Source organism: Pavona decussata, unplaced genomic scaffold (assembly GCF_977016875.1).
Source record: "Pavona decussata unplaced genomic scaffold, jaPavDecu1.1 SCAFFOLD_155, whole genome shotgun sequence".
Taxonomy (NCBI): domain Eukaryota; kingdom Metazoa; phylum Cnidaria; class Anthozoa; order Scleractinia; family Agariciidae; genus Pavona; species Pavona decussata.
This window is the reverse complement of record NW_028145567.1, coordinates 3656203-3681808: the sequence shown is the minus strand read 5'-3', so window position 1 is coordinate 3681808 and position 25606 is coordinate 3656203. Positions and strand designations below refer to the sequence as shown.

General features: G+C 38.5%; 2 protein-coding genes across 3 annotated transcripts in view; both read right to left on the bottom strand.

Moving 5' to 3' along the window:
- LOC146465926 (regulator of G-protein signaling 12-like) overlaps positions 1–14997 on the bottom strand; it is a 37457-nt gene extending 22460 nt beyond the window's left edge. The window contains exons 1-5 of one of the 2 annotated variants that reach the window (XM_085128295.1): positions 12719–14997; positions 4515–4536; positions 3813–3991; positions 1733–1819; positions 400–546 (exon numbers count right to left, since the gene is read on the bottom strand). In XM_085128295.1, the coding sequence (XP_084984421.1) occupies positions 400–546; positions 1733–1819; positions 3813–3991; positions 4515–4536; positions 12719–14548 (2265 nt within the window). In that variant the 5' untranslated portion in view covers positions 14549–14997. The remainder of the gene's footprint in view (positions 1–399; positions 547–1732; positions 1820–3812; positions 3992–4514; positions 4537–12718) is intronic. The other variant, XM_085128296.1, reaches the window with a different exon arrangement.
- An 8218-nt stretch (positions 14998–23215) lies between these two features.
- LOC146465923 (uncharacterized) overlaps positions 23216–25606 on the bottom strand; it is a 55143-nt gene continuing 52752 nt past the window's right edge. Inside the window, exons 3-5 of the mRNA XM_085128307.1 lie at positions 25214–25576; positions 24273–24602; positions 23216–23817 (exon numbers count right to left, since the gene is read on the bottom strand). Coding sequence (XP_084984433.1) covers positions 23639–23817; positions 24273–24602; positions 25214–25576 — 872 coding nt within the window. The 3' untranslated portion in view covers positions 23216–23638. The remainder of the gene's footprint in view (positions 23818–24272; positions 24603–25213; positions 25577–25606) is intronic.

The window sequence follows — 25606 nt, the reverse complement described above, 5'->3', positions numbered from 1 at the left end:
TGAGTGAAATCTCTGAATTACACAACACCACACGCTAAAGTTATCTGAAAATGACTGTAACACCAAATAAAAGAATAAAAGGGGAGGGTGCATGGCCTAGTGATTAAGCCACCTGGAGGTCCTGAGTTCAAGCCCCATTCAGACCGCTTGGATTTGTTTCCCTGTTTTGAAATCCAAGGCTTCTCTTTGTAAATAGCCAACTGGTTTGCCTCCCACCAGCTCGAATCCTTAACATTTGTTAAGGATCCCAGCCGGTGGAAGGCAAACCAGTTTGTTCAAACCATGTTCAGATTGTGTATTTATTTCACTGATTTATAGTGTCCCCAGTTAGAACCACAATTATGGCTAAATACTTTGACACTTAAATGAGGCCATTTATTTGTTTTATTGTATTTGAACCTGTTGTTGTTGAAGACGAAACATGTCATTGTTTGGATTTTGCAGCTGAGCCTCCGCATCTTTTACAGCATTACTGTCAATATTAACAGGCATGGGAGCATTGACATCAAGATGATTGTGGAAGATGTTTTCAGCTTCAATCTTCAACTAATGAAAGAAAGAAAAGACAATCTTAAATAGACTTGCCTCATATTACACAATCTAGTTATTATTCCATTCAGCGGTCTGATCTGTGGCTGAATGTCCGAGCAAATGGAAATACAGTGGAACCTCTCCTTACGGACACCTCTGTAATACGGACACCTCTCTATTACGGACAGTTCACTTGGTCCCTGAGTGACCGAAATCCATATAAAGCCTACCTCTCTAAAACGGTCACCTCTACAATATAGACACTTATTCCAGTCCCCTTGGTGTCCGTAATAAAGAGGTTTGACTGTAGAAAAGAGGGCTAGTTAGCTAAAGGGATAGCTAAAGAAACTGTGGTACTATCCTGTAATGTCTGGGCCCCCAAAATTGGCCATTTGGCCTATTTTCAGATGTTCTAAATCCCTGTCTTTATGAGATACAAATGGATAAAGGTGTTAGTTTCTAACAAACCGCAGTGCTACATCAGTGAGGGAGTAGAAATAAATGTTTGGTTTCACATGTATCAACAGACTTGTAATAATAATTATTATTATTATGGTCACAAATGGCTAATGTTCGAAACATCAGTAGTTCAATACATTTACAATGGCCAAATTACCTTATCAACACCATTGATAAAACCAAAATTTGGAATTGAGTTCGGCAACTGGGAGCAAATATCATAACCCCCCCCCCCCTCCCCCTCTCTGACTCCTGTCCCATGCCCTTTAAGACAGAAGCCATAAATTTAAGGTGATTGGGAAGCTGCAAACTTGTTTTCAATCTAACGCACCACACGAGCTACCTCTCTCTAAATTATGGTTGGTACATCTGGGGCACTTTCCACTTGACGAAAATTTTTTATTGAACACAAAATTAGTAACAATAGAGGATTTTCACAGAGGCCATGTTGGAGATACAGAAGAGTAACATTCCAAAATTATTTTTGGATATAAATAAAATTTATTTCCCAAAGGAAAATCATTCTATCGTTTAAATTTTGTACCTCCACAATAGTTTCCTTAAAACCATATAGGGTAACTCAAACTTTGCTAACATTTTTAGATGCTCTTCCCATATCTTGCATTTTTTTGAAGTTACAGCTTGCCCAAAGAAACAACAACAACTGACATTTACGTCAGGTAAAGCCAGATGCAAACAGGGCTTATCAGCTGTTGTGATTCTCAAAAAAATGAACCCTTACCTCTTCAAAATCTGTGAGGTTCCTGAAGTTTTCACATGCAATCCAGAAAACAATGTTCTCATCACTGAACTCCTTTTTCAAAAACTCCTATTAAGAAAAACCAAAACATGTTACCAGGCGATAAGTGGAATGAAATTCCAGACAATACAAACAGGATTCGTACTCTTTTTTGGACTTAAAATTCAAGGACTTTTCAAGGGCTTTCAAGGACACATTTTCCGTTTTTTAAGGACTCCATACAGTGCAAAATCAAGCCAATATAATAACAAATCACTTCCCCATAGTAGGGAGTGTGCCTGCCAGACAGGTAATGACCTTTTCTGTGATGTCGGTGTTTGATGTTTTTTGCCTTTCAAGTGACTTGTGAGCGCCGACTCTCCAATTTATCTATTTATTTATTTATTTATTTTTATCTCCTAGTATAGTGTACACTGTACACTGTTTTAGGAGTATCCTTATTAAAGCATTAATGCATTAAATGCTCAAAATGTCAACATCCTTCATGCACACAATGCATCTTGCCTTGTGCTTGTCACCCTTGATTTTTCGTAGCCATTCTTTATACAGCGGTTTCTGAAGCCATAAGTCACTGAAAACACACTAGCCCATTGCTGTAAATCTTTTCCCGTGAAACAATCCGACCAGGGACACCCACGCAAACAACGAAGTACTTGAAGGCGAAGCACATACTTTTCGCAGAAAGAGGGAATAGTACAAAACATTTCATTGACTCTTAGCAATGCAGATATTGAACCAATCAGAGCATTGATTATAGTCAAGAACAGGAATAATCAATAGTTGTGCGCGGGGTGCTTGATGAACGTTCCAAGGGGTGTAATGATCATTTTTATTTGTTTTTTTTTTTACTATTGTGTGTTGCTACTGCAATTTTAAACTGTTCGGCCAGTAGCATATATTTTCATATCAGACACTCGAGAATCTAGGTAGCATGAAATTAGCTACATATTTCAAGGACTTTTAAGGCCTTGAATTTTTAGTTTCAAATTGAAGGACTTTTAAGGACTTTCAAAGCGCCTGCGAACCCTGTACAAACTCGAAGTGCTTGACTCGATACTCGACGCACTCGACTCAAACCTGGATACTCAAAAGCTTCGAGTATCGACGATCGAGTCAGGAAGTTCGAGCTTCGAGGGACTGTCAACTTACTTTTGCAAGGTACTGTACTTGACTTACTCTTTTTAAACAGAGTAAGGTCAATATTGTTGAAAGTGTACATGTGTATGTTGTTCTTGCATGAAAAATAAAAATAAAAAAAATTCCTTATCGATTTTTCTTCCCCACGTTTGAGGTATAATTATAATTAAGTGTCAAATTTCACGTCCGGTTGGGTACAATTACCACGCAAGATGGGAAACTGGGAATAGAAGGGCTGTCACGTCCATGTAGCAACTCTTAGTTTTGTGGTTTCTCTCTTCCTCAGTTGTTTTTCATGTAATAATTTTATATCAAACACGAGAAAGCATGTTTCATCAGATATCCAAACACTGAGAAGTAGGTTGAAAAAATGAGGCGCAGCCAAGTTTTTTTAAACGACTTCGAGGTGTTTGGATACAGTGTATCTGATGAAACACACTTTCGAGTGTTTGTTATGGCTTCTCAAATGGTCAATAATTCTTGGAGAAATTGAAGGCTCAAGTTGGCAAAATTTTATGGTAATTAGGAACACATATGATTTGTTTTCTCTTGATGAATTATTAATGAGTTTGAGAAGTGCACAGGAAGAAAACTGTGTGGATGAAATCATGAATGGGAATGTTGAATAATCAAAATGACACAACTGAGGAAAAGAGACTGCAAAAGTAGCATAATTTCCTGTATTGATGTCACAGCTATACTATCCCCAGTCTCATATCTTGAGCAGTATTGTAAATTAAAATGGAAGTGAAATTTGATGCATTTATACCCCTTAAATGCTGAAAAGAAAATTTGACAAGGAAATTTTTTCTTTTGATTTTGATATAATAAGAAAAACACAAAGACTTGATCAAGCAAATAAAAACGATTCTGTTATATACACTTTAACTAGTATGAATTTAATTTTGCTCTCACTCTCAAATACCTTGAAGCAACCAAGACCGCCAGGATCTTCCATAAGCTTGTCAAAGCCAAGAGCCCAGCGTCCAACTCTGCCGTCCACCTGCGACATGTCGCCAGGCATGCTACCAACACTGTGGATACTTTGTGTGCTGGAACTGATACTTCCACTGGCATTTAACGTCTTCTTGGATGATCCTAGAACTGTGAAAAAATGTGCAAAGTTTACAATAACCTCTCTTCTTTGTGAAGAGTCATGCTGTGCCAAAATATAGCAAAATCTCAAAACAACGGAGTGAATCAAACAGTTACTGGGAAGTTTTGCTACATGCTTTATTCTCTCTTATTAGTTTAGTGAAGCTTAAAAGCTTAACTAATGGATTTTTTAGGTGATTTTATATTTGCAAGGATCATTCAAATTTGGCCCGCAAAATTTGTTTGAAGGTGTGTGTGTGCGTAGGGGGCGGGAGGGTCACAATATTCAACAGGTTAAGTAATGGCGAAATCAAAGAAAAGTACAAAAACCACAAAACACAAACGTATTGACATACAAGAAAAGGAAAACATAAATACATGCTGGATAGATAATGGTACCAGCCTACATCTGTGTTATGGCATCCTAAATTTCCTTTCTGTGATTTTTTACAAGTTAAGTCAACCTCCACACCAACACTTTGCTACTACAGATTTATTGTTACTACAGAGAGGAGTTTAGGTAATTACTTACCTATATCAGAATGTGCAAGGGACTGAAAAATTTAAGAAAACAAAAAACATTAAAATTATGTTCAAAAAAGTATCAAAGGCATGAGACAGGCTATATATACTTGAATGAAACTTTGGGGTGAGTACCTGACCAAAGCTGTAAACATTTTTGCAGTGAGATGATAAAAAGAAAGCTCTGTTACGCTTTGTTGTACAGCTATAAACTTTACTATATCATGAGTGCAAATGCACTCTTACAGTGCACCTGCAACAAAAACACTGTTAAAAGCCTAGATTTGCAGAAAAAACAGACAGAACAGGACCGCTCATCTAATAAACAGTTTATTTAACAGGACATTCTGAAATATGGCTGGATATTTTTATTCATCAGTTTTTATCTTTTTCTTTTATCTAATGGCTTAAAATAATAGAAACCTAGAGTCATAAAAATATGCAGCCACAAATTCAATTGCATTCTCCTCACTAATTCCAACTAGCCATGCCTTTATATACATTGTATGGTTTGAAAATATTGGCTCCTTAGTGCAGGCTTCAGGGTGGTGACCTCAACAATCTGTGCATAAATTTACTGACTTTTATCCTCTTTGAGCCCAAAGTGCGACCAGCATCCAATATCTCCTTACAATACCACTACTCAATCAAACACACAGGTCATGAAAATAAAGCAAAAGATCACCAAAGATACAAATTAACGTCTTTTTTTTCTCAGTTTTTGTATGAATATTGCACATCAAATTTCACTCACAAAAATTTAACTCCCAAATTTTGCACAATTTTGAGCATTTAAGCCCTGCAGAATTAAAGGCAAAACAGTGCATGTATGTAGCTGTAGTTGGGAGAAATTCTTGTGTGGTCATTCCTTTTATTTTCATGAGCTGTTTCCTTTGCTTGCAAAATACTGATATCACAAAGAGAAATAAGATATCAAATGATTGCTGGTCACAATTTGGGTTTAAAGAATAACTGATTTCATAGATATGTTAATAAATAACCATGGTTACCTACTAGTGTATAGTGCATGAAGACATCATCACATTATTGAAAATTAGCATAATATCACTGATACCAGGCTCTTTGATATATTATGGGGATTTAATTAAGGTATGTCATTAAAACCTACAGATGGCTATATCAATGATTCCTGAATATTGTTAACTTTATGCATGAGTGCTTTTTAAATGAAAATTCCAGTGCTTTATACACTTAAACAATACAACAGTTGGTCTGTTACTCCAACGGAGTGTCTTTTAAGAACTAATATGCAGCACAACTCATTGAAAAGTGACACCTTTCTGACAAACCTAAGCAGAGAAAAAGAGAGACAGTGTTTTGCAACAAAGAGGATTAAAGGATGTTTTGAATAAATCCTTGAAAGAATTTTAGACCTTTGGCACCGCAGGTGAACATAATTCAATATATTTGCAAGAAATTCTGGCTGCCAACTAGAAACCTAATTAGTCCAGATGGGAACATTTCAGTGCTTACTGCTTTTGCATCATTGCATAGCCAAAGAATACTGTATTGAATGGAGCTATTGTTCACAACACAATTACTTCCAATCAACAATGAAACTGACCTTGGAAAGGACATAATTTGAATAAAGACATCAACAAACCAGGTTTTAGACTCTCATTGACGGATCTATGAACATCACACCACTGAATCTTTAATATTCTTGGTAAAACTAAATGGTATCTCAGTGGCATTTACAAATTTCAGTAACAAGCATCCCAAACAAATGCAAACTAACTAGAAATATATTGAATTTGAACATAAATTTAATGCTTGAATGACTGTTACCTTGGAAAAGGGACACAGAACCCATCTTTAAGCACACAAAAAGTCCGGAAACCACTCACAAGAAGGATCCTTCACAGAAACACTTCATGGCTCAATTTCAGCTTTAGACTTCCAGCTCAATACTGATAATCTTTTTTACGAATTCAACACCAATATTTATTACAATCTTGATCTTCAATTTGTTTAAATTCCTTAAGCTCAAGATTATTGGTTCTGCATAATTAAGATAAGCAGCTGTACACAAATATCATCTCTATAATTAGCAGACTACTGGCACAAAGATTTTTTCTGGCAAAGTCTTTGGTACTAGTCGTGTGTAAATTCAGTCCTTTTCAATAGGCTAACTGCATTTTTATTTCATTTCAAATTTGCATGAACAAGGCAGTTCTTTTATCAGTCTTGTATATCCCACTGACTTAATCTATTGCTTATTTTTTTTCTAAAATGCCTTCCATTATGAAACTCTAGATGCTGAGAACATTGACATGTACACAAACAGTTTTGTGTTTATTTTGATAGGGTTGTTTATTTTTTTTTTTTTTTTATCAGTTTTTGAGACATAATTCTGAGTAAAAATATAGACCAGAATCTATCTACACTCACTGACAAAAATGTCCCACAAGTCGTATGCTAACATTACTTAATCTTTTCCTGTCAAAACACATACCCTGCATAACAAGTAAGGAATGAATGTGCTGCAAATTCAGTCTGTGGAGCATATCCTTTGTACAGAAATTAAGATCAAAGAAACTGGAACTGGAAGTAATTCCATGTGGTGCTTTCTACTGTGCTGTACAAGGTTGTTGTAATGTTTAGGTAACTATGTGGATGGAATCATTCAGGGTAACTATTCATGTTGAAGCTATATTGCAGCGCTCAGTGCCTTGCTGTACATAGTAATGTTTATTATCAATGTTGCATAACAGTAGATCTACATGTACATGTAACTTTTGAGTTTATGGAGGAGATTGTTAAAAAGAAATTTGAGCACCCATGCATTGTTTATGGTGGAAATGCAGTAAGCTACCCTGGGATAGTTTCGATACATACAATCCATTCAAATAACCAGAAATAATAATCAAATTAAACATAAGCAACAGGAGAGAGACCAGCTGACTACATTCACAAGCACAGACTGAACTTGGGGCTACAAAGAAACAAAACCAGTTATCAGTCAGAAAAAGCTTGAACCTTGAAACTCAAGATTTCAAAACCAGCACCCAAAACACTCAGCCATGTTGTATCTCCGGGGAGGAAGTGAGGCCACTCAAATGAAAATTACTATGGAGTACCTTCCTGTGCTTCTATAGAAATCTATCAGGGAAATTTAAAATTGGATGTACATGTAAGCCGGACAATGGAAAACTAGTGAAGATATAATTCTGTAAATTCAGGACGGTTTGCAGACAGTTGTATGAACAAGATGAGCAAAACTTGCCCATCTTCAAACAAATGTCTATAGCATCCTCAGACTTAGCAAAGCTATATCTTTGCTATTTCAGAAGACAAAACTCTCAAACTTGGCCTTTTTACTAATTTTAAGGTCTCTTTCCAGCAATGCAATTGTTTTGTTTTACCAGGACTACATCAAAATTTTAAATTACTGTGATTTGGGAGAATTTCTTATGCTGTTTCATAACACATTTCGCACTTTCTTGATCCTGAAGTGACACCACTAAAATGAAAGTGATTAAGCAGGACTTAATTTAATCCAAGTGAAAAAAAAAATTGAAAAAAGTGGTAGAAATTTGCATTCATGCCACCTTACATTCAAGAAAAGAGATAAAAATATTGTACAAGCAGGGCTTCTGATATTATGCGATGTTGCGATTTCGCATAATTGACCTAAAATCGCAACAAATCGCATAATTCATGAAAAATCGCAGAATTTGTACAAAATCGCACAATTTAAGAAAAAAAAGAGCAAAAATCTCGCTTTATGTTAAGTTCTCCGATAATTTAAGCGTTATCTCAAGGAGTTTTTTCTTTCAAAAGGCGTCAAAAATCACCCGGAAGCGTTCGTTTGCTGATTAAGCGAACAAACAGGCGTTCTGTGCTTCATTTTACATGCTGGGGACCTGGTGCTGGTTTTCAATATTAAACAAGTGATCATTGGCCCAGAATAAACAATCCTTTTATGTAAATACACCAATCACAATCATTGATATATTTTTAAGATGTCACTCGATCCCTTCATACTTGCGATGTAGGTATTAGCGTGAAAACTGCTTTATAGTCGCTTGCAATATGTAGTTATTTTGTTATAATTGAAACAAACATCCTCATTATGGATAAGTTTGTTGTTAAAACGCCGAGCGCTTCTTCGCAGGAGAAAAAAAAGATCGCACCTTCCTGTAAATATTTCGGCAAAAGACAGGGCAAGAAAGTACCCAAAGGAACGTTTGATGTTGACGATGGTCTGTTGTTTACGCTGCGAGCAGTGTCTCCTTTGATCTTCCTAGATGTTTTGCTCTTCGTGCAACAGAGTAGTTGATCATCTTCGAACGTTTGTGGTTAACAAGCACATTGAAGCTGAGTCACACAAGCAGATTGCGCAAAAAAATGCGGATGGGAAGCAACAAACGTTGACTTGACCAAATTAGCAATATCTGATTTTTAATAATTTGAAATGAGGCAACAAATGATTTATTTCAGCTGTTTCTTCATTTCTCCGTGCTCTAATTGCTTCTTGAACAGCAAAAAATGGATTGTGCTGCTCTTAGACCTAATAAAACAAGGTTAAATTAGCTTAAACGAAATCGCATAATTTGCCGCATAATAGACCTTTCTTGCCGCAGAATGAGACTTAAAAGTGCCGCATAATTTCCAAATTTTTTCCGCACCCTATCAAAAGCCCTGTACAAGGCAATGTTCTATGATTATTAGTAAGACCCATTGCACACAATAACTAGTGGTAGATAATTACTCAATCAAAAACTGTAATCACAGTAGCTCTAATCCAGCTGTTGAGCAATAACTTCCTGCATGGTGATGTTGGATTTTCAAAATTTTACAAAACAAAACTGTTAAACAGAGGCTACAGTTGTCACATGACAAAGAACAGAAAATCACACAATGTTGTTGCAAGCTATTTATGGTAACTTAGTTTTGTTACAAAGCATTTTTACTTGAATTGTCTATTTTCCCCGATAATTTTTTAGCAACATTTTAGGGGCCCTCTTAGCCAGCAATGAAAATTATTCAAGGCCTACAGATGGCTGTGTGAAAAGGAAAATATTTAATTAAGTTTTTGTTTAGATGGTTCACTTTGCAAGACGTTGGTTAATTAAGTTTTAAGAAATTAGCCTTAGACCTCTGAAAACATGGTACACTTTGGTAGAAAATTAGGAATGTGTAGTAATGCAGAACAAAAGGTTGGCATAGTAATCTTTCTTCTAAATTGCCTTTGTCAAAAAGCACAACTGGCAGCACATTACGGCAATGTCAATTTGGTGAATTTGTGTGTTCAAATATGGTATTTTTCACTATGTCTGCATGAATCCATTGGCTAACAAAACCAACATTTACCAGATAGATTAAACAGCTAGTATTGGCAGACCTTTCAAAACAGCTTTATTTAAACAAAAACCCATTAGAAAATTTTCACCTTGTTCATGTACAAACCCTATGTAAAGTGATACATTAATGGAATAAAAGGTACGCAAATTTTAAACAGCAAATATGACGCTTTGTGAAAGATCATATTAACACATTTTCCTAAACCAGGCTTTAAATAAAAGGCGTTGTCAGTGAATCACACTTTGTAAGAGAATCTAACGCTACAGTTTCATCAGGATTAAGTTGTAGAGCACTAAATTAGCATTCTATCATTTTCCATAACAATGGTAGTCTAGAAACACATGGCCAATGAAACTACAGTAATTTCAAGGTAGAAAATGTGATTGGTTCACAGTGTGAATTTGATTATCGTGGCCTTGGTTGTTCAAAAAGCAGATAACTTTATCCAGTGGATAAATCGCTATCCAGCAGATAAAATGCGTTGACTGGAGTACATTTTATCAGCTGGATAGTGACTTATCCACTGAATAAAGTTATCCACTTTTTGAACAACCAGGGCCTGCCCAGAGTTTTGGCCCCTTAGGAGATTTAGTCTGTCTGAAAATTATGTCTTTGAACTCAGCCCACATCAGCATTGAATATGACATTTAAGGGTGATAGAGCAATATAATTTTTTTAACTTAACACCGAGATTTAGGCTTCATCAACTACGTTTCAGTGAGTCCAGTGAAACTGCAGACACTGTGGATTTCAACCAAAACACTACTTGTTTGGAAACTAAATTAATGAAGAAATGACTAAGTAATTAAACTACCGGTAGGTTCTTTTGATGTGCATCACATCACTAATTGCACTTATTTTATGAAACTAGTCTCTGCAAACAAGGAAGTATCATAATGGCAGTATTGTCACTTTTATTACCAAGTCAGTTTGGAAAATTTGCAATTGCTCTCAAAGGCACAGCCAAATAAAAATACATAGATTTGATAAGGCAGACATATAAAAGTTTTTGGGAAATTGATGTAATTTATAAGGTATCAATTTCACTTATTAGGTGTGAATTTGCTTTCAAATAACAGGCTCGCAAACAAAGGCTACGAATTTGTAGTTGCCTTCTGCCAAGCACCTGCGGCTTCGCCAAGGTTCTCAGAAACAAAAGAAAAAAAATAATCCCTGGCACCCCAGGGTATTACTTCATTAGACAGCAAGATGTTTTTGAAAAACCTTTAGTTAGTTGCTTCTTTTACACTTTTAAAGTTACTCATTATACTTATATACAAGTAAAAGGTTTCTCTTACCGAAAAATGAAAACAATTGCATACATGTAACTGAAGAGGCTACCCTGTATAGATATCTACCACTTTTAGCATTACCACCCTTATTATTCTCAAGTTAAATGTGACGTCATCAAATTCTTAAAACAAAAACCATGAAGCCTTCTGAAGTTTTATCTTTATCAGTTATAAGATGAAACCACACAACACTTTTTAAATTTGAAAACATGTTTCGACAGAAACTTCTGTCATCTTCAGTTTAAATTACAAAGCACAGAAACATGTTTTCAAATTTAAAAAATGGTGTGTGGTTTCTTAGAATATCAACATATCTGCTACTATCCACACCTTATAAGACGAACTGAAAACATCTCTTCTCACAAGTCTTCAGCCTGATAGGGTTCTTTACTTTGAAAATAGAACATTTTGAATTTTCGACTTCATAACCAGCATGACATTAAGATGACTTCTGAGACAAAGCTGTCTGATGTAAAAAAATGCAAATTTGCCGGCAATTTGTAGAGGTCCAAACAATTTAACCATTTGGATAAATGTTGATGTGGATATGCAATGACATACAGGTAAAAACTAATTGCCTTTAGAGCAAAAGTGGATTGCACATGTTTCCTTTGATTTTTGGCTGCCATACATGTATTTGCGTCCCTCGGAGGGGCACAAATATGGTGTCTCTGTATTCGTGTAGAATACTGAGGACAAATAACTCAAGTAAAAGAGATTGAAAGTGCACATGTCAAAAGATGTGACATTGCTGTCAACATAGGAACATGTTGCCTTGAAAAACACAGCTCTAATTGTTATCATAGTGAAAGAGCACTCGTAGCAACCAACTTTCAGTTTCATATTCTCTGCTCCTAGCTTGAGACAAGCCCTAAATTGTTCTTGTATGTTAATATTTTTTAGTATCTTTCAAATAAATGATTGAACTTGAGAAAGTGGTGCCAATGCTTTCAAGTTCTTCCCTTGTGTCTCAGGAAATGGGTAATATGTTACAGTAGTTCATTTTTTCTTTGAAAATTCACTTGATTTCGTCCCACTAGTGATTTAGATGCATTTTACATGTACATATGAGCAAGATGTAAATTTAGCAATTTTTTGCCCAAAAACAGGATGGTCCCTACCACACTGCCCCTCTGATTTGCAGAGGTTGTTCAGCACAGATTAATAACTGTGGAACTCTGCCTTTCCAAGCACACTGTTACTGCATGTTCGAAAAACTTGTGAATTCTGAACTTCAAAAGCCAACTAACAACTGCCGTTTTTACTGTCATCATTCAGAATTAAGCGGTTAACCAATGGATTGTGGAAAACAGCTCGATTAAAATCTACCAATCACATTACACTAACATGAACTCTTGAAGTAGGTGAACGTAACTTTTTTGTTTTCCTTGAGAGATCCTCTACGATGATGCATGGCAATGAGAAATGTAGCTGTTAGTTCAGTGGAATTTAACATGTTATGGAAAAGCCCAGTAATAGGTCCACCACACTACCATCAATCGACAATGGTGATCCTATTCAGACCCTCCATTCACTGCCTAAATCCACTGGGAAGTGGAACAAACAAACAAACAAACAAACACACTATGCTTACCTCTTGAGAGTTGCTTAGAGACTCCTCTTTTCTCCTCATCTGTTCCCCCTCCGAGTTGCTCCGAGGTTTTCTTAAAATTCCAGTCACTGCCACGCCACCCGCCAGAGAACTTTGATGTGACCCCATAGAAAACTGCGAATCAGCTGAACTCTCACGAGAATGAAATGATGAAACATTTACCACAGGCGGTGCAGATCTGCCAAAACCACTGCCCTGAGAAGCGCTGATATTAGTAACAGCTTCGGAGTCATTCTGATGATAGGAATCCGAACCAACACCAGAATCATTTCTCTCGGCAGTGTGAAGGTGTTCATTAACTACTTCCTGTAACTGTGGGAGTTCCTCTCTTTTCAGAGATTTGAAATCTTTTTGAGAACTCTGTTCACGTGACTGAGATGACTCAAGATCTTGCGGCAATCCATTCACTACCTGACTGTTGACAAAGTCAATTGTCGGAGGTTCATTTGTTTGAACATCGTTGTGGTACTGTTGCCTAACAGATGCATCAGAACCTGACTGGCTGGACGACAATGACGACTGTTGTCCTAAACTCGTAAAAATTTCCCCATCGCTACTTGCTCCACCTGATTCAGAACCTCTTCTCTCTTTAAACATTCCAGTTATAGTTTTGAGGATACTGCTGGAAGATGCAGGAAACTCAACACATCCACCTTCCCCAACCTGAGGAGTGCATTGTATTCCATACTTCACAGCAATGCGCTGGTGAGCTTCATGAGCTCTCAATTCAGGATTAACAGAGAACACATGGCAAGAACAGTTGACAGTACTTTGCACATCGATTTTGTGGTTATTTTGAGAATGCCAGCTGCTCTGTGGGTTATTAACTTTATCCATGGAGGCCTCATTAGTTTTTCTAGTAACAATACCAAATACTCTTTTGTCATCTGAACAGAGCCCAGTGAAAGCCAAAGACTTTAAAGGATAAGTAACAATGGTCCTCTTTTCGTTGTCAACAAGTTTTATACCTATCAACGAAATCTCCATCACAAAAAACACATGAACTTTCTGCTGAGCTCGAAGACGGCGTACGCAATTACGAATTGCGGTCAAACTGGCGGCGGGCAAACTCGATGCAGCCGGCAACTCAATTGAACCTAAATAGCCGACAATCGACCGTAATTCTGGTTCAAGATCGATATCCGCTTGAATAAGGCTCTTCAAAGGCGTCATCTTTGGATACAAAAGTCGTGATAACTTTGGCGAAGACGAAATCGATGCGACATCTCCTTCGCTGGAACGCCTGCTACTTGAATAGCTTTGTGCAGGAGACGAGCCTGGAAGAGAATTTTCTGATCTTACACTTTCGCAAAACGACGCTTTCAAATCTTCGTCGCTCACAACTTCTTCCTCAGAAACAAATTTTCCGTTGGAAAGAGTCCGGCGCAGTGAAGGAGTATCTCCGAAAAGTTGTCCCGATTTTAATTCCTCCACAACTTTATCCACTCTATTCAATATCGTATCTTTGATCGCTGCTTCTTCCGAATTCTCGCCGTTCACTTTATCCTCGTTTAACGGTGGTCTCTGAATCTCGGCTCGCTTTCGAACACCGAGTCGAACCATCCCATCCGGCGAACGAGCAATCAATTTGACAACTTGCTCATGCGTTGCCTGTACCACAGAAGATCCGTTGACTTCAATTATTTGATCGCCCGGCTTCAAACCAGCTCTGTGAGCGGGGCTTTCCGCTAAAATACAGCTCAGCACACATGGTCCCTGGCTGGAAAGTGTAAAGCCAAATCCTCCCGGTTTCCGGTATAAATCTACCGTTCGAACAAGGCCCTCTTTGGTAGAATCAATTGACGGTTGCATTTCGCAAAGAAATTCCAATTACGATACTTTGTACATAAAGTTTGTTATTGCTTGTGGGAAGCCACATATTCATATGAAATCACTGCAGTGGTAATTTCTTCGTCAAACCATACAAATGCCACCAAAGAAGATCTCTAGCGTAACCGAAAGTCCACCGCCAAAAGGAAAATAAAACCGAAGACACGTACTTACGCGTGAATGAAACTCAAATTTGTAAAAAACGTTCGTTGATGCACAGCTATCTCCTCACGCCGTTAAAATTGTCCATAAGTAGCTTGCGACACAACAAATTGTCCGCCATCGAAAAAGTAAAATGACTGTCGCAGATACTTAACGAGCTACTTTCATAATTTCACTTTCAAATAGGAACGATAGAGCACGTTTGAGAGATAACTGAACCGCGATGTAAAAGGATTCTGGAAAAGTGTATTGTTTAGGCAAGAGACTAACGTAACCGATGCGTCACGTGTCTGGATTCCCATCTTTTCATTGGTTCATTAAGGATTTGTTGTGCAAATTGCGGGGGTCGGGATTTCGTGACACATATTTGCGTTTTACAAACATACAAACATTTCAATTGAAAATTCAACAGGATTTTTTTCTTTTGGTTTACTTACTGGAATACTTTTTCAATCACCTGAGAGACAAAAAATGGCTCGAATGAAGACTTTACGGATCAAATCGGGTCTTTGGGATATTTGAAAACTAATTGGCAATTATCGATTGTTAAACAACATCCAAATAATATATTCAACAAGGAAATATTCAACGGAAGCAAATAAACAGGGAAATTGTTGTGAAGTGTTTGATTGAATGAAAATATTGTCACTGGCATAGGTCTGTTAATATTAATTAAAACAAATCTCACAATGCAACGCCGAAACAGTAACATAATTATAATAATTATTGGATTCGTTTTTTGAAAAATGCCCTTTTAAAAAACAGTCAAAAACGCTTAAAAAAAAAAACAATTTGAAATAAGTAAAAACACTGTAATTGCTTCGTGTTTTTTTCTTCTTTTCTTCCCTTTTCGAATCTCTCTTTCTTTTCTCCTGGTTTTCCTGCTTTCTTTTCCGTAGCGAGAGGGAAAGAAAAATAGATTTTCAATGTAAATTTCTAAATTTGCTAGTTTCCTTTCCTCCTCGTCTCGCGCTCCGTGCTTTGCGTTCGACGCTGCTCGGCTTCGCACTCGCGCTCGCGTGTTTGCAGGCTTACTGGTTTCCTTTTTAGTCATGGTAAGTGGTGCTGACATCCACATGACATCTACGCAGGGCTCCTGTTCTACATATGGGTAACTGGCAAATCCCCCTCGGGGAGGCGAGAGGGGGGGCGTAGTGGTGATAGTCAGGAAAAAACAGAAAGTAGAAAACATCTGAAGGTGCAAGTCTGAGTTCAGCTAGTGCTAGCTTCTTAAAAGTAACGGGTCAGTAAAGAGAATAGTTTATTTTTTCTCGACTGGAAGCCATTTGCCGAGTCACATGTCCAAACGTGCTCCAGGTGATACTTGTATAGGAACTAAGTGGATGGGCATGAATTGCGAGTTTTTTGTACAACGTTACGTTTCGACGGGGGATAGGCATACGGGCCATTTTTTTGCCAGCGGGGGGGGGGAGGGGGCGGTGAACCATTTGCCCAAAAAAACTCTCGCAAGTTGCCCGAATGTTTACGAAACAGTCGAAACGAAATGAGGGTTATACGATGCACTAACATAGGCCGGAACATGGGCCTACACTTAAAGTGAAAATATTCTTACATATGAATCTATCATATAAGCTCATAAAACACGTAAAAAGAAATAGCCATCTCTGCCATTTCGACGACCAAAGATATCAATGATACGATCCATGTCATTGTTGACTACAGAGTTAGCATATGCCCTTTCAATGTTAATAAGCTAGTGCGATGTTACTGACCGACGTTGTTGCCGACCGTCTTCCCCTGAAGATATCGGCACAGACTATAAGTGTTGCTCAGGATTACTTTCAGGGCACACAGTCCGAAGCTATAGCTCTGCCATTTTGGTCCTATGTATAACTATTATAATACTTTGTTTCAATTTTTTTAACTGAGGGAGCCCATTCTTATAAGCGCGGTGGCTTCCCTTGGGCTTCCTGCTTTGTACACTTTTTATGGCAAAACAATAAACTGAACTAAACTGAAACTCCAAGTCACAAATGGCAGTCAATAAGGCTCTTCTCTCAGAGTAGGTTTTCGGATCTTAGTCTGAAGACAGCGTGAGCAGGGCTTTTACAATGCGTTCCATTATATACAGCCTTTACGGCTTCCCACCGGTATGACCATCGCGTGGCACTCAACTCAGGTGAATTAAGGTGGTCTTATACTCAAAAAGTTAATTTCTTGAGAAAAGAACTTTACCAGAAACTTTTACTATCACTTCATAGGGATTCACGCCCTGGCTTCAAAATGAGTCTTTTCAGGTCACAGCCTTCTGAGTAAAAAATAGAGTAAGAACGATATCTAACTAACGCACAGTTGGATAAGTATGAAATCAACTTAGATCTGTCCACTGATGAATTCTTTAGGGGATAAACCTCGAAAATTAACCAGCTTGGCCTCTTTAGAATTTATTTCTTTTTTTTTTTCCAGAAAGTAAGGTAGAAGGAAATAAAAAAGAGGGCAAGGATTCACTTACTGGGAAGCAGTTCAAGATCGTGAGCATTGTTTAGGTTTACGACCTAGGAAATTAAATCCTTAAATCTTGCTGAAAATATAAGAACACTAAGTTACAAAGCGGCCGAGATATCGTTCTCAAAAGTTCATTCAGTTCGAGAAATTCTGTTATTGGAGAAAAACAGTCTTAAAGATAAGGGAACGGATTCTAGACAGCTCATCCGTCGATCATTATCCTAAAACGTTTGTCAAATTCAAGCTGCCACACTAAAATACAAGCTGAACGGTAATGTGATGCAAAAATCATCGTTTCTGTAAGAATTGGGTCATGTTTTTGTCGGTTAAAACTCTGACCTCAGGACTCTCTCCTCAGTCAGGTTTTTCTCCACAGTAGTACCAGATGTCATTTTACAGAGAGGCAAGCGGGGGGGGGGGGGGTGTTCTTATTGACGCTTGTTTGTGAGCATTTAATAAATGTGAACAATTGTTGCTATGGCCGTTGCTATGGAAAAAGTTGCATACTGCGGATTACATTTCTTAAATCTCGCTGCTTTAACGCTGGAAATCGAGTAAGATTATTTCAAGACAGCATTCCCAAGTGTTTAAAGGTTACAATTTTGTTATTTTTAAAAAAGTGACTTTTCCAACCTAACTTCACTTTTTTGAATAGAAGACCACCTTGAGGCCTGGGCCTACATTCCTTTCCCGAAAAACTGAGGGGGTGGTGTAACTTTGTTCGCATTTTAAACAACACAAACTGGCTTTAGGATCTACTTGGTAACAATATATTATAGAAAATGAAAGCGTTAGAGAGGTCATATCTTGTCACGTGACCTACCAGAGTTATTTTTAGCTTAAAATTCTTTAGAGCTAAATGGGAACACTTTTTATTACTTTCTGGAGGCTACCACAAGTTTTATACTGTCAAAAGTGTTGCGTATATTATGTTCACGCTTGGCGACTTTGAGACAACTCAAATAAAAGGCACGAAAACAACAACGATTTTAATGGGAGACCGGGTACTAGTACAAAACGTTGTTTACTTTCATAGCTAACAAAAAAATCAATAATTTCCAAGCACAGAATTTTTATTTTTTCCCTTCTTACCTGCCTGGTACCAGTAAAGGTTAATCACCATCAGTATAAACTGTTCCCATTTTTGGTGGGAAGTTTTCCAGCATTTTCTGGCCGTACCGAGTCACGTGACCTAAATTGCATACGTCGCACATACCAAAATGACAAGCTTTCCAAACCTGTAGGTCTGCTTAAGTCTTACGATACTAGGACGAAAGCCTTAGAAAATAGACCACCCCCTGACTTTTTGATCGACAGATCTGCCACACCCATGCCTTAATTTACTTGAGAATGACTTCAGCGTCGGCGGAGTTTCAGATCCTCACCTTGTACTTCTGTGTCACTAAACAGGGCGTGTCGTTTGGAAGTTGTACAGAGCCTGGATAGTCTCCAGAGCGTTTCGCAATGGTTCAATCTGTGTCATGCAGTATCTTGAAGGACGAGGATGAGTACATGTCCGTAACAGTGGACATACATACCGACCGGGGAGCACTCTTCCATTCTTGTTTAGAGTCCCTTGTGTACACCGTTCTCATTAGCCACCACATCGAATGCTTCGCCAACAATGTTCTTGAGCCGGGTCAAGATTGAGCTCAGTGACGGCAGATTTTACCAGCGTGAAGTTCCGCACAGTACTTCGCTTCCGGTGATTTTGTGGAGTAGAAATCAATGAATGCTTCTTTTATTTTTCGTTCCATTCAAAACTAAGGCAAAGTGAAACTTGTTCTGTTCTGCTAATGTCTGATGTTTCGCCCAAGATGACACCGGCCATACCATCGATCCGCTGGCTCGCACATCGTTTGTGATACGCTCGCGAGCAGCAATAATTTGTAGCAGTTCCACTGCGCGTGCTTCTGAAGCTGGCTATCGAGTTTATCCTTCAGCCAAGCTTGCACCGCAAGTGAATTAGTTCCAGAAAATTACCTCTATTTACATCATTGCTATTACTCAAACTATCACGTGTGAATTAACTGGCTTTACCACGCCGACCTCAGGTTAAAGTAGAAAATATCTATCTCTTCGAAAAAAAAAAAAAAACATGGAAACTTCTTTAAATTAAACCGGCTGACTTTGGCCAAATTTCTCTTGCTGCCCAAAATATCTGAGTTGCCCAAAATTTCCGGGGGGGGGGGGGCTGTATACCGTACGCCTATGTGTTTCGAAAGGCACAGTTAAGCTGTGGGATAGTGACTGGAGTCCCAGATAGCCGAGGAAGCGAAACGAACGAAAATTAACAAAACGGACATTTGGATTGAACTGTTTGATTGTTTGCTTGTTGTCTTTTGGGATCAAATCATGAATAACTTTTGTAACTTTTGAAGTCTTTCAAACAAAGTTATCGAGGGAAAGAGAAGGAGCCGAGAGTTCAAATAGAAGAAAGATCCTCGCAGTTAGTACGCAACTCAAGCAGTTGCGAAAAGAAAGCCTGAAAAACTGCGAGGATCTTTCTTCTATTTGATCTTTCATCCGCAGTTCAAAATATATGTTTCATGTATTTACATTTATCCAGAAACATTGGTGTCGTTTTTGATAGTACTATGTCGATGCTTCCCCATGTTAATTCTGTTTGTAAATCTGCCTTCTATCATCTTCGAAACATCTCCCGTATAAGAAAATTGCTATCCACTAAAACCACTGAGACTCTAGTTCACGCTTTTATAACCTCTAAGTTGGATCACTGTAACTCTCTTTTATACAATGTTCCGAGATATGTTATAGTTAAAAAGCTTCAGTCAGTACAGAATGCCGCGGCTCGACTGATCACAGGCTCTCGCAAGTATGACCACATAACCCCTATTTTATTCGACCTCCACTGGCTTCCAGTTTCCGAGAGAATTAAATTCAAAATAATTCTGCTCACCCACAAAGCTCTTCACCAACAGTCCCCCATTTACATACATGACCTGATACGTCGCTATTCAACGTCGTCTTACGCATTTCGACGGTGTCCTGCCAACTTTAATCTCAAGTCGTATGGCTCCAGAGCTTTTGCTGTTTCGACCCCAGAACTCTGGAACAAACTACCTGTTGACATCCGTTCTTGTGACAATTTAAATCTTTTTAAACGTAAACTTAAGACTCATCTTTTTACGAATTATTTTAAACAGATATGAATTCTTTTCATCTTTGTAAAGCGCTTAGAACAGGCTCCAGTTGTTCAAAGGCCGGATAACTTTATCCTGTGGATAAGTCACTATCCGACAGTTTCAATCTGTGCAAAGATTTCAGTATTGCCTCTTGTACAACAGTACAAGTGAATATGCACACTCTAACCACAGTTAAGTTTGGAAGTGTACGAAAACCTTGGACAACGTTTAACGTGAAGTATACAGCTATTTCAGTTAACGTTGTCGGTTCAAAGCATAAAGCTAAAAGACAAGACCGAAAGTTTACGTGGGGTTTTTATGAATAAATTAATCAAAATTAGTCATGCCTGGAGAAAACAATAGGTTGTAATTAGCAGTACAATGACCTGCACGTGCAGGAATGATTTTGATGAAATTATTCATAAAAAATAATCCCACAAAACATTGCGGTCTTGTCTTTTAGCTTGATTTTAATCCGACAACGTTAATTGAAATAGCTGTATTTTGGAGCATGAATAGTGCCTTATCCAGCGGATAAAGTTATCCGCCCTTTGAACAACTGGGGCCAGAACTGGATAAGCCCTGTATAAGTAGTTATTATTATTATTATTATTATTATTATTATTATTATTATTATTTATTTATTCATCCTTCACGGGTATATTACGAATTCACAATATGACCAGCTCCCAGTTGGCTTGATAGCTCAGTTGGTAGAGCACTGCACCAGCATCACAGAGGTCATGGGTTCATATCCCTTTCAAGTACTTTGCGTACTACCGTGTAGCACGAAAATTTTGCGGGAGTTTTATTTTGCGGATTGGCTATTTTTTGTGGTTTGCGGGAACAAATTTTTGCGGTTCAAGATGACTAAAATTTCTGCTGGGAACTAATTTTTGCAATTCTCTGTTCAAGGAGCAGAACATTTAAGTGGAAGAAACCTTAACAGCGTGGAACACCTTTAAGGGGCAGAATAATGATGACGCGCGAGGTATACTAGAGAAGCGTAACATCACTGAAGTCGTTGTACCAGCAAATACTGCTGCGTTTAACCAACCCCTTAATGTATCAGTTAATCGTCCCTGTAAACACAGGGGCACCCAACGACAGTTTTCTCTCAAATCCTTTAAAACGCTGTTTTAGGCTATCTGGAGTGCCTTTAGAGCTCTGTAGGTTCATTTCAGGCCGTGCTATAATATTTTTATCTGTTCAGTCATTCTAGGAGAACTTGAGTCTTTTCGAAATTACTAGGGCATTTTTGTCCATTTCACGAAAACCTTAGGTCTTATTTCCTTTCCGAAAATCTTAGCTGACCTTTCTTCGGTATCCGAAACCAAATTTTCATCAATCCGAAAACACCAGGCCTTAAATTTCCAATATCGCGAACGTTGGAGGGGAAAATTCCCGGATTAAGGGCCTTCCGAACAGATAATTTACCTAAACGATCCGTTGGGTGCCCCTGGTAAACATTTCATGAGAGAAAAATTTCAAGGATGGTATGCTGAAGAAGTTTAGAAGAAGATAAACGCTGGGCAAAACACCAGTGACATTGCAATTGAGGTGGGCATTCCAGTACTTATGGGTGAGCTTACCTGGCGTTGCCTGATCGATGCTAATTAGTACATGCAGAAAAACCCAGCAATCATCGAGTATGGATGGAAAAAATGTGGCATCACAGACGCCCTAATAAAAATGGTGTTCCTTCAGATGACCCATTCGTGCCAATATAATGTACTGAATTGCTGTACGGCTTGACATTTTCTGTGCTTTACACATTTTTTTGGTTGCGATACAGACTATCGTATAAGCTCTGGTTGCTTTCTCCAATGAAAAATCATGTCAACGTAAACGTTAAAGTCCAAACTATATCACCCCAGTGGCACAAGTCTGTTAAAAGGGGAGTTTTCAATTTGATTGAAGGCAGTTAATTTTTGCGGCGTTTTATTTTGCGGGTCAGTTTTTTTTCTGCGGGAACGTATTTTTTGGTGGATCGCGGTCATTCCGCAAAATCCGCCAAAAATAGAACCCGCGAAATTTTCATGCTACACGGTAACTGCGAGGATCTTTCTTCTATTTGATCTTTCATCCGCAGTTCAAAATATATGTTTGATATATTTACACTCATCTGGAAGGAGAGAATGTTAGTCAACTGGACGACGAATACCGTGTGTGTGCTGTATGGAGGAAGATGGTGGTCAGGTTGGAAGTATTGGATGGAGGACGTGTGGCCTGAGTTCAACAAATCTTCCTCACTTAGGCCGAACAGGGCCTGGGCTAAGAGGACCATTCAGCTATCGACTCTGCGTTTACAGATCCTGCCTATACCTGCAGCATTTTTGTTGTGCGGTTCCTTGCTTGGGGTTCCTCCTCGCGCCTCTCCGCACAATCTAGAATGCCACTATAGGTATAAGATTGAAACAAATTCAAGGCATTGAGTGAAATTAGATGCCGCCCATACAGTCAGGATTATAAATGACAACAAGGTTCCTAGCAGAGAAACACTTCCTTATTTTTAACTCTTGAAATACACAGGTAACCTATTTTCTTAAAGTTGACATTTTTATCTTCATTTTTTCGAGATGTTCATAAGTTTTCCAGTTCTAAACATCATCATTTTTCTATCATTTTTTTATCGTATGGTTGCATGCTTGGTCTACTGCAGGGATGGGAAAGGGAAAAATTTCTCGGTAACTTCAGTACAAACACTGGACACATGCCCAGAAGGAATGCCAGCCAAAGAATAGCCGTAGACCTACAAACCAAGACTGTCCTCCCAATTCCCCCGGTTCAACACGAGACGTTTTACAAACTCAGGTTAGCATCTTACAGATCTTAGAGTCTACTGAGTTATTAAACAACAGGATTTAGCCAAAAATGTGTTTTTGTTTTTTTTACTTCACCCATAACAATGAAATGTAGATTTACGTTACACGTCAATTACTTGAATGAAAACATATTCCATTTCTTGGTTTAAATTATTTAAGGTTAAATAACAGTGAATGACGCCCGTGCACTTACATAACTAGCATCGTTTTGTTATTTATACTGTGCGTTTTTAACTACCTACAATGTACAATATGTAATTCAACGGTTTCTGACGCTGTGAATTCTCCATTTCACAAGTCTCACAAGTAAATCTTAAAATATCTCATTTTCTGACTTCATTCGTTGATAACAACTTTCACGGCAAGGGTGCAAAATTTACACTGAACTAAAAGTCACAAAATACTGAACACGTACAATTAAAGTAAAAGTAGAAAACAGGCCATATTGATTGGCGAAGACGTCTCACGTCACCTCAGATAGAGGCAAAAAATATCGCCACCGCAGTCAGAACAACTGTCCAAAGTTGTCCTTGACAAGCTGATGTACTGCCGACTAACGGGACTGGTTTGACAGTTGTATTGGACGGCGATGCACTCACAGTCATTGAATGTGAAGACGGTTTCAAAGGAGGGCGGGTGGTCGGCCCTGAACCTGTGGGAAACGCAAAATACAGTGGCTTGAAACATTGTACGTTACATTTGTTTCTCAGCTGAAGCTATAATAGTCATCAGTGGATCAACGAGAGAGCTACGGGTGACAGTTAAAAGGGATTTAATCATTAGTGTACTACTTGTGAGTTCTGTTTACACTTGACTTGTGCTGTTAAACTTGACTGGTGCAAATTCAAACAGAGGATCAGTTTTACTGGTCCCCGCCGAATTCTACCCGGGCACCTCTCAGGGCGAACAAAAACAGCTAGGCTCGAGGAGTTCGAATTAGAGGGAGTCGCTTCTTATGTAGTAAGAGGCAGACAAGAGACTGAATGCGGATTTGAAAATCGTCCGGCCGAACAGATTGTGTCGGACTTGGAGGGGTTGTCTTCCTTACAGGGGTGTCTACTTTGAAAGAGTTCGCTGAATTAAAAAATACCACAAAATAGCAATTACCTGGAGAATGAACTAAAATCTGGATCGTTGCTCTCTTAGGCGACAAGTCTGTGAAATCTGCCTTGCTTATCATCTTGATGCCGTTATCCTTCTTCTGTATTCCAGTTAGCATCAAAGAGCCATCTATAACCTTCAACCTGCTCCAGAAAGCTGGCATTGGCCGGTTGCTGTTTTCAGTCATGTTCGTAGTTGCACCATCTTCGGTGTTGATGTACGCGAACCCTGTTCTGTTTTCGTCTTTAAGCCATATTCCCTTCAGTTGCTTCGGTGGGTAAATGTCAAACAAAACCCTGGTCAAGTTGAGTTTACCATCTATCTTAGTCGGCACACCTAAAGGTAAAAGAGAAGAGGTAAAATTATTAGGCAAGGTCAAAGCTGATCTCCATTATGCTTTGCCAAAAAAAATAAGGCATATTTGGTGTTATCAGCCAGCTGCTGTTGCTTGTAGCTAAATAAACAAATGAATCGAAACTGTTTGGGTTACAGTAAACTAAAGACAAGTTACAGCTACAAATGATGATCCGCTATACGACCCCAAGTCACCCCTTCTTGAAGCTCAACACATCTGAATCTTGTTTTAGCAGAATGATCTCGCTCATTTCCTAGCAAATGTTTCCCATAACATATCTTGTCGTTGGACTTCCGAAAAGAGACTTTTTGAAAGTGAGCGCCTAACTAGACTCCAGGAGAGCGGGACTTTGAGAAAGGCTGCCCTTTCATTTGGCAGGCAATAAGTCTACAATTCACAACTTTTGACGTGTGTGGAACAGGGCCAGTTAGAGCCTTCCTTTAAGTACAGGCTTAATTAAAAGTCATTTTTCAACATTCGTAAGGGACTCAACCTTTGGTAGGCCGTCGTATAAGGGTCCAGCAAGAACACTTCAACAGCTTGAGCAAGCTTAAGTAAACATTGAAGACCATAACAGTTTGACTAGACTTACAGACATTGGTGAAATCCACTTTAAAAATACTTTTACGGTCTTTTCCGTCCGTCAAGACAACCTCAAACTGGAACTGGATGTGGTCCCTGCTGGTGTTTTGGCGTTCCACGGTTAAGCTCTGATCATTAGCTCCTCTCGATATTCGTGTGCCATCTGATAACACTGGTATCAGTACCCAACAGCCGGCCATTTTCTTTTCACAGTAAACTACGTCTATCCACTCTGAGTAGTCAGAGAATCGGTATTTCCAGTACAGATCAATAATCAAGTCCCTCTTCACGGGTTCCACAGGTATGGTTAGCAAACCATGGGAGCACGCTGTCAGGTTTGTGTGGACTATTGCCGTTTCTGTTGCTATAATTCCTGAAAGGAAGCAGGGTGATATAAATTGTA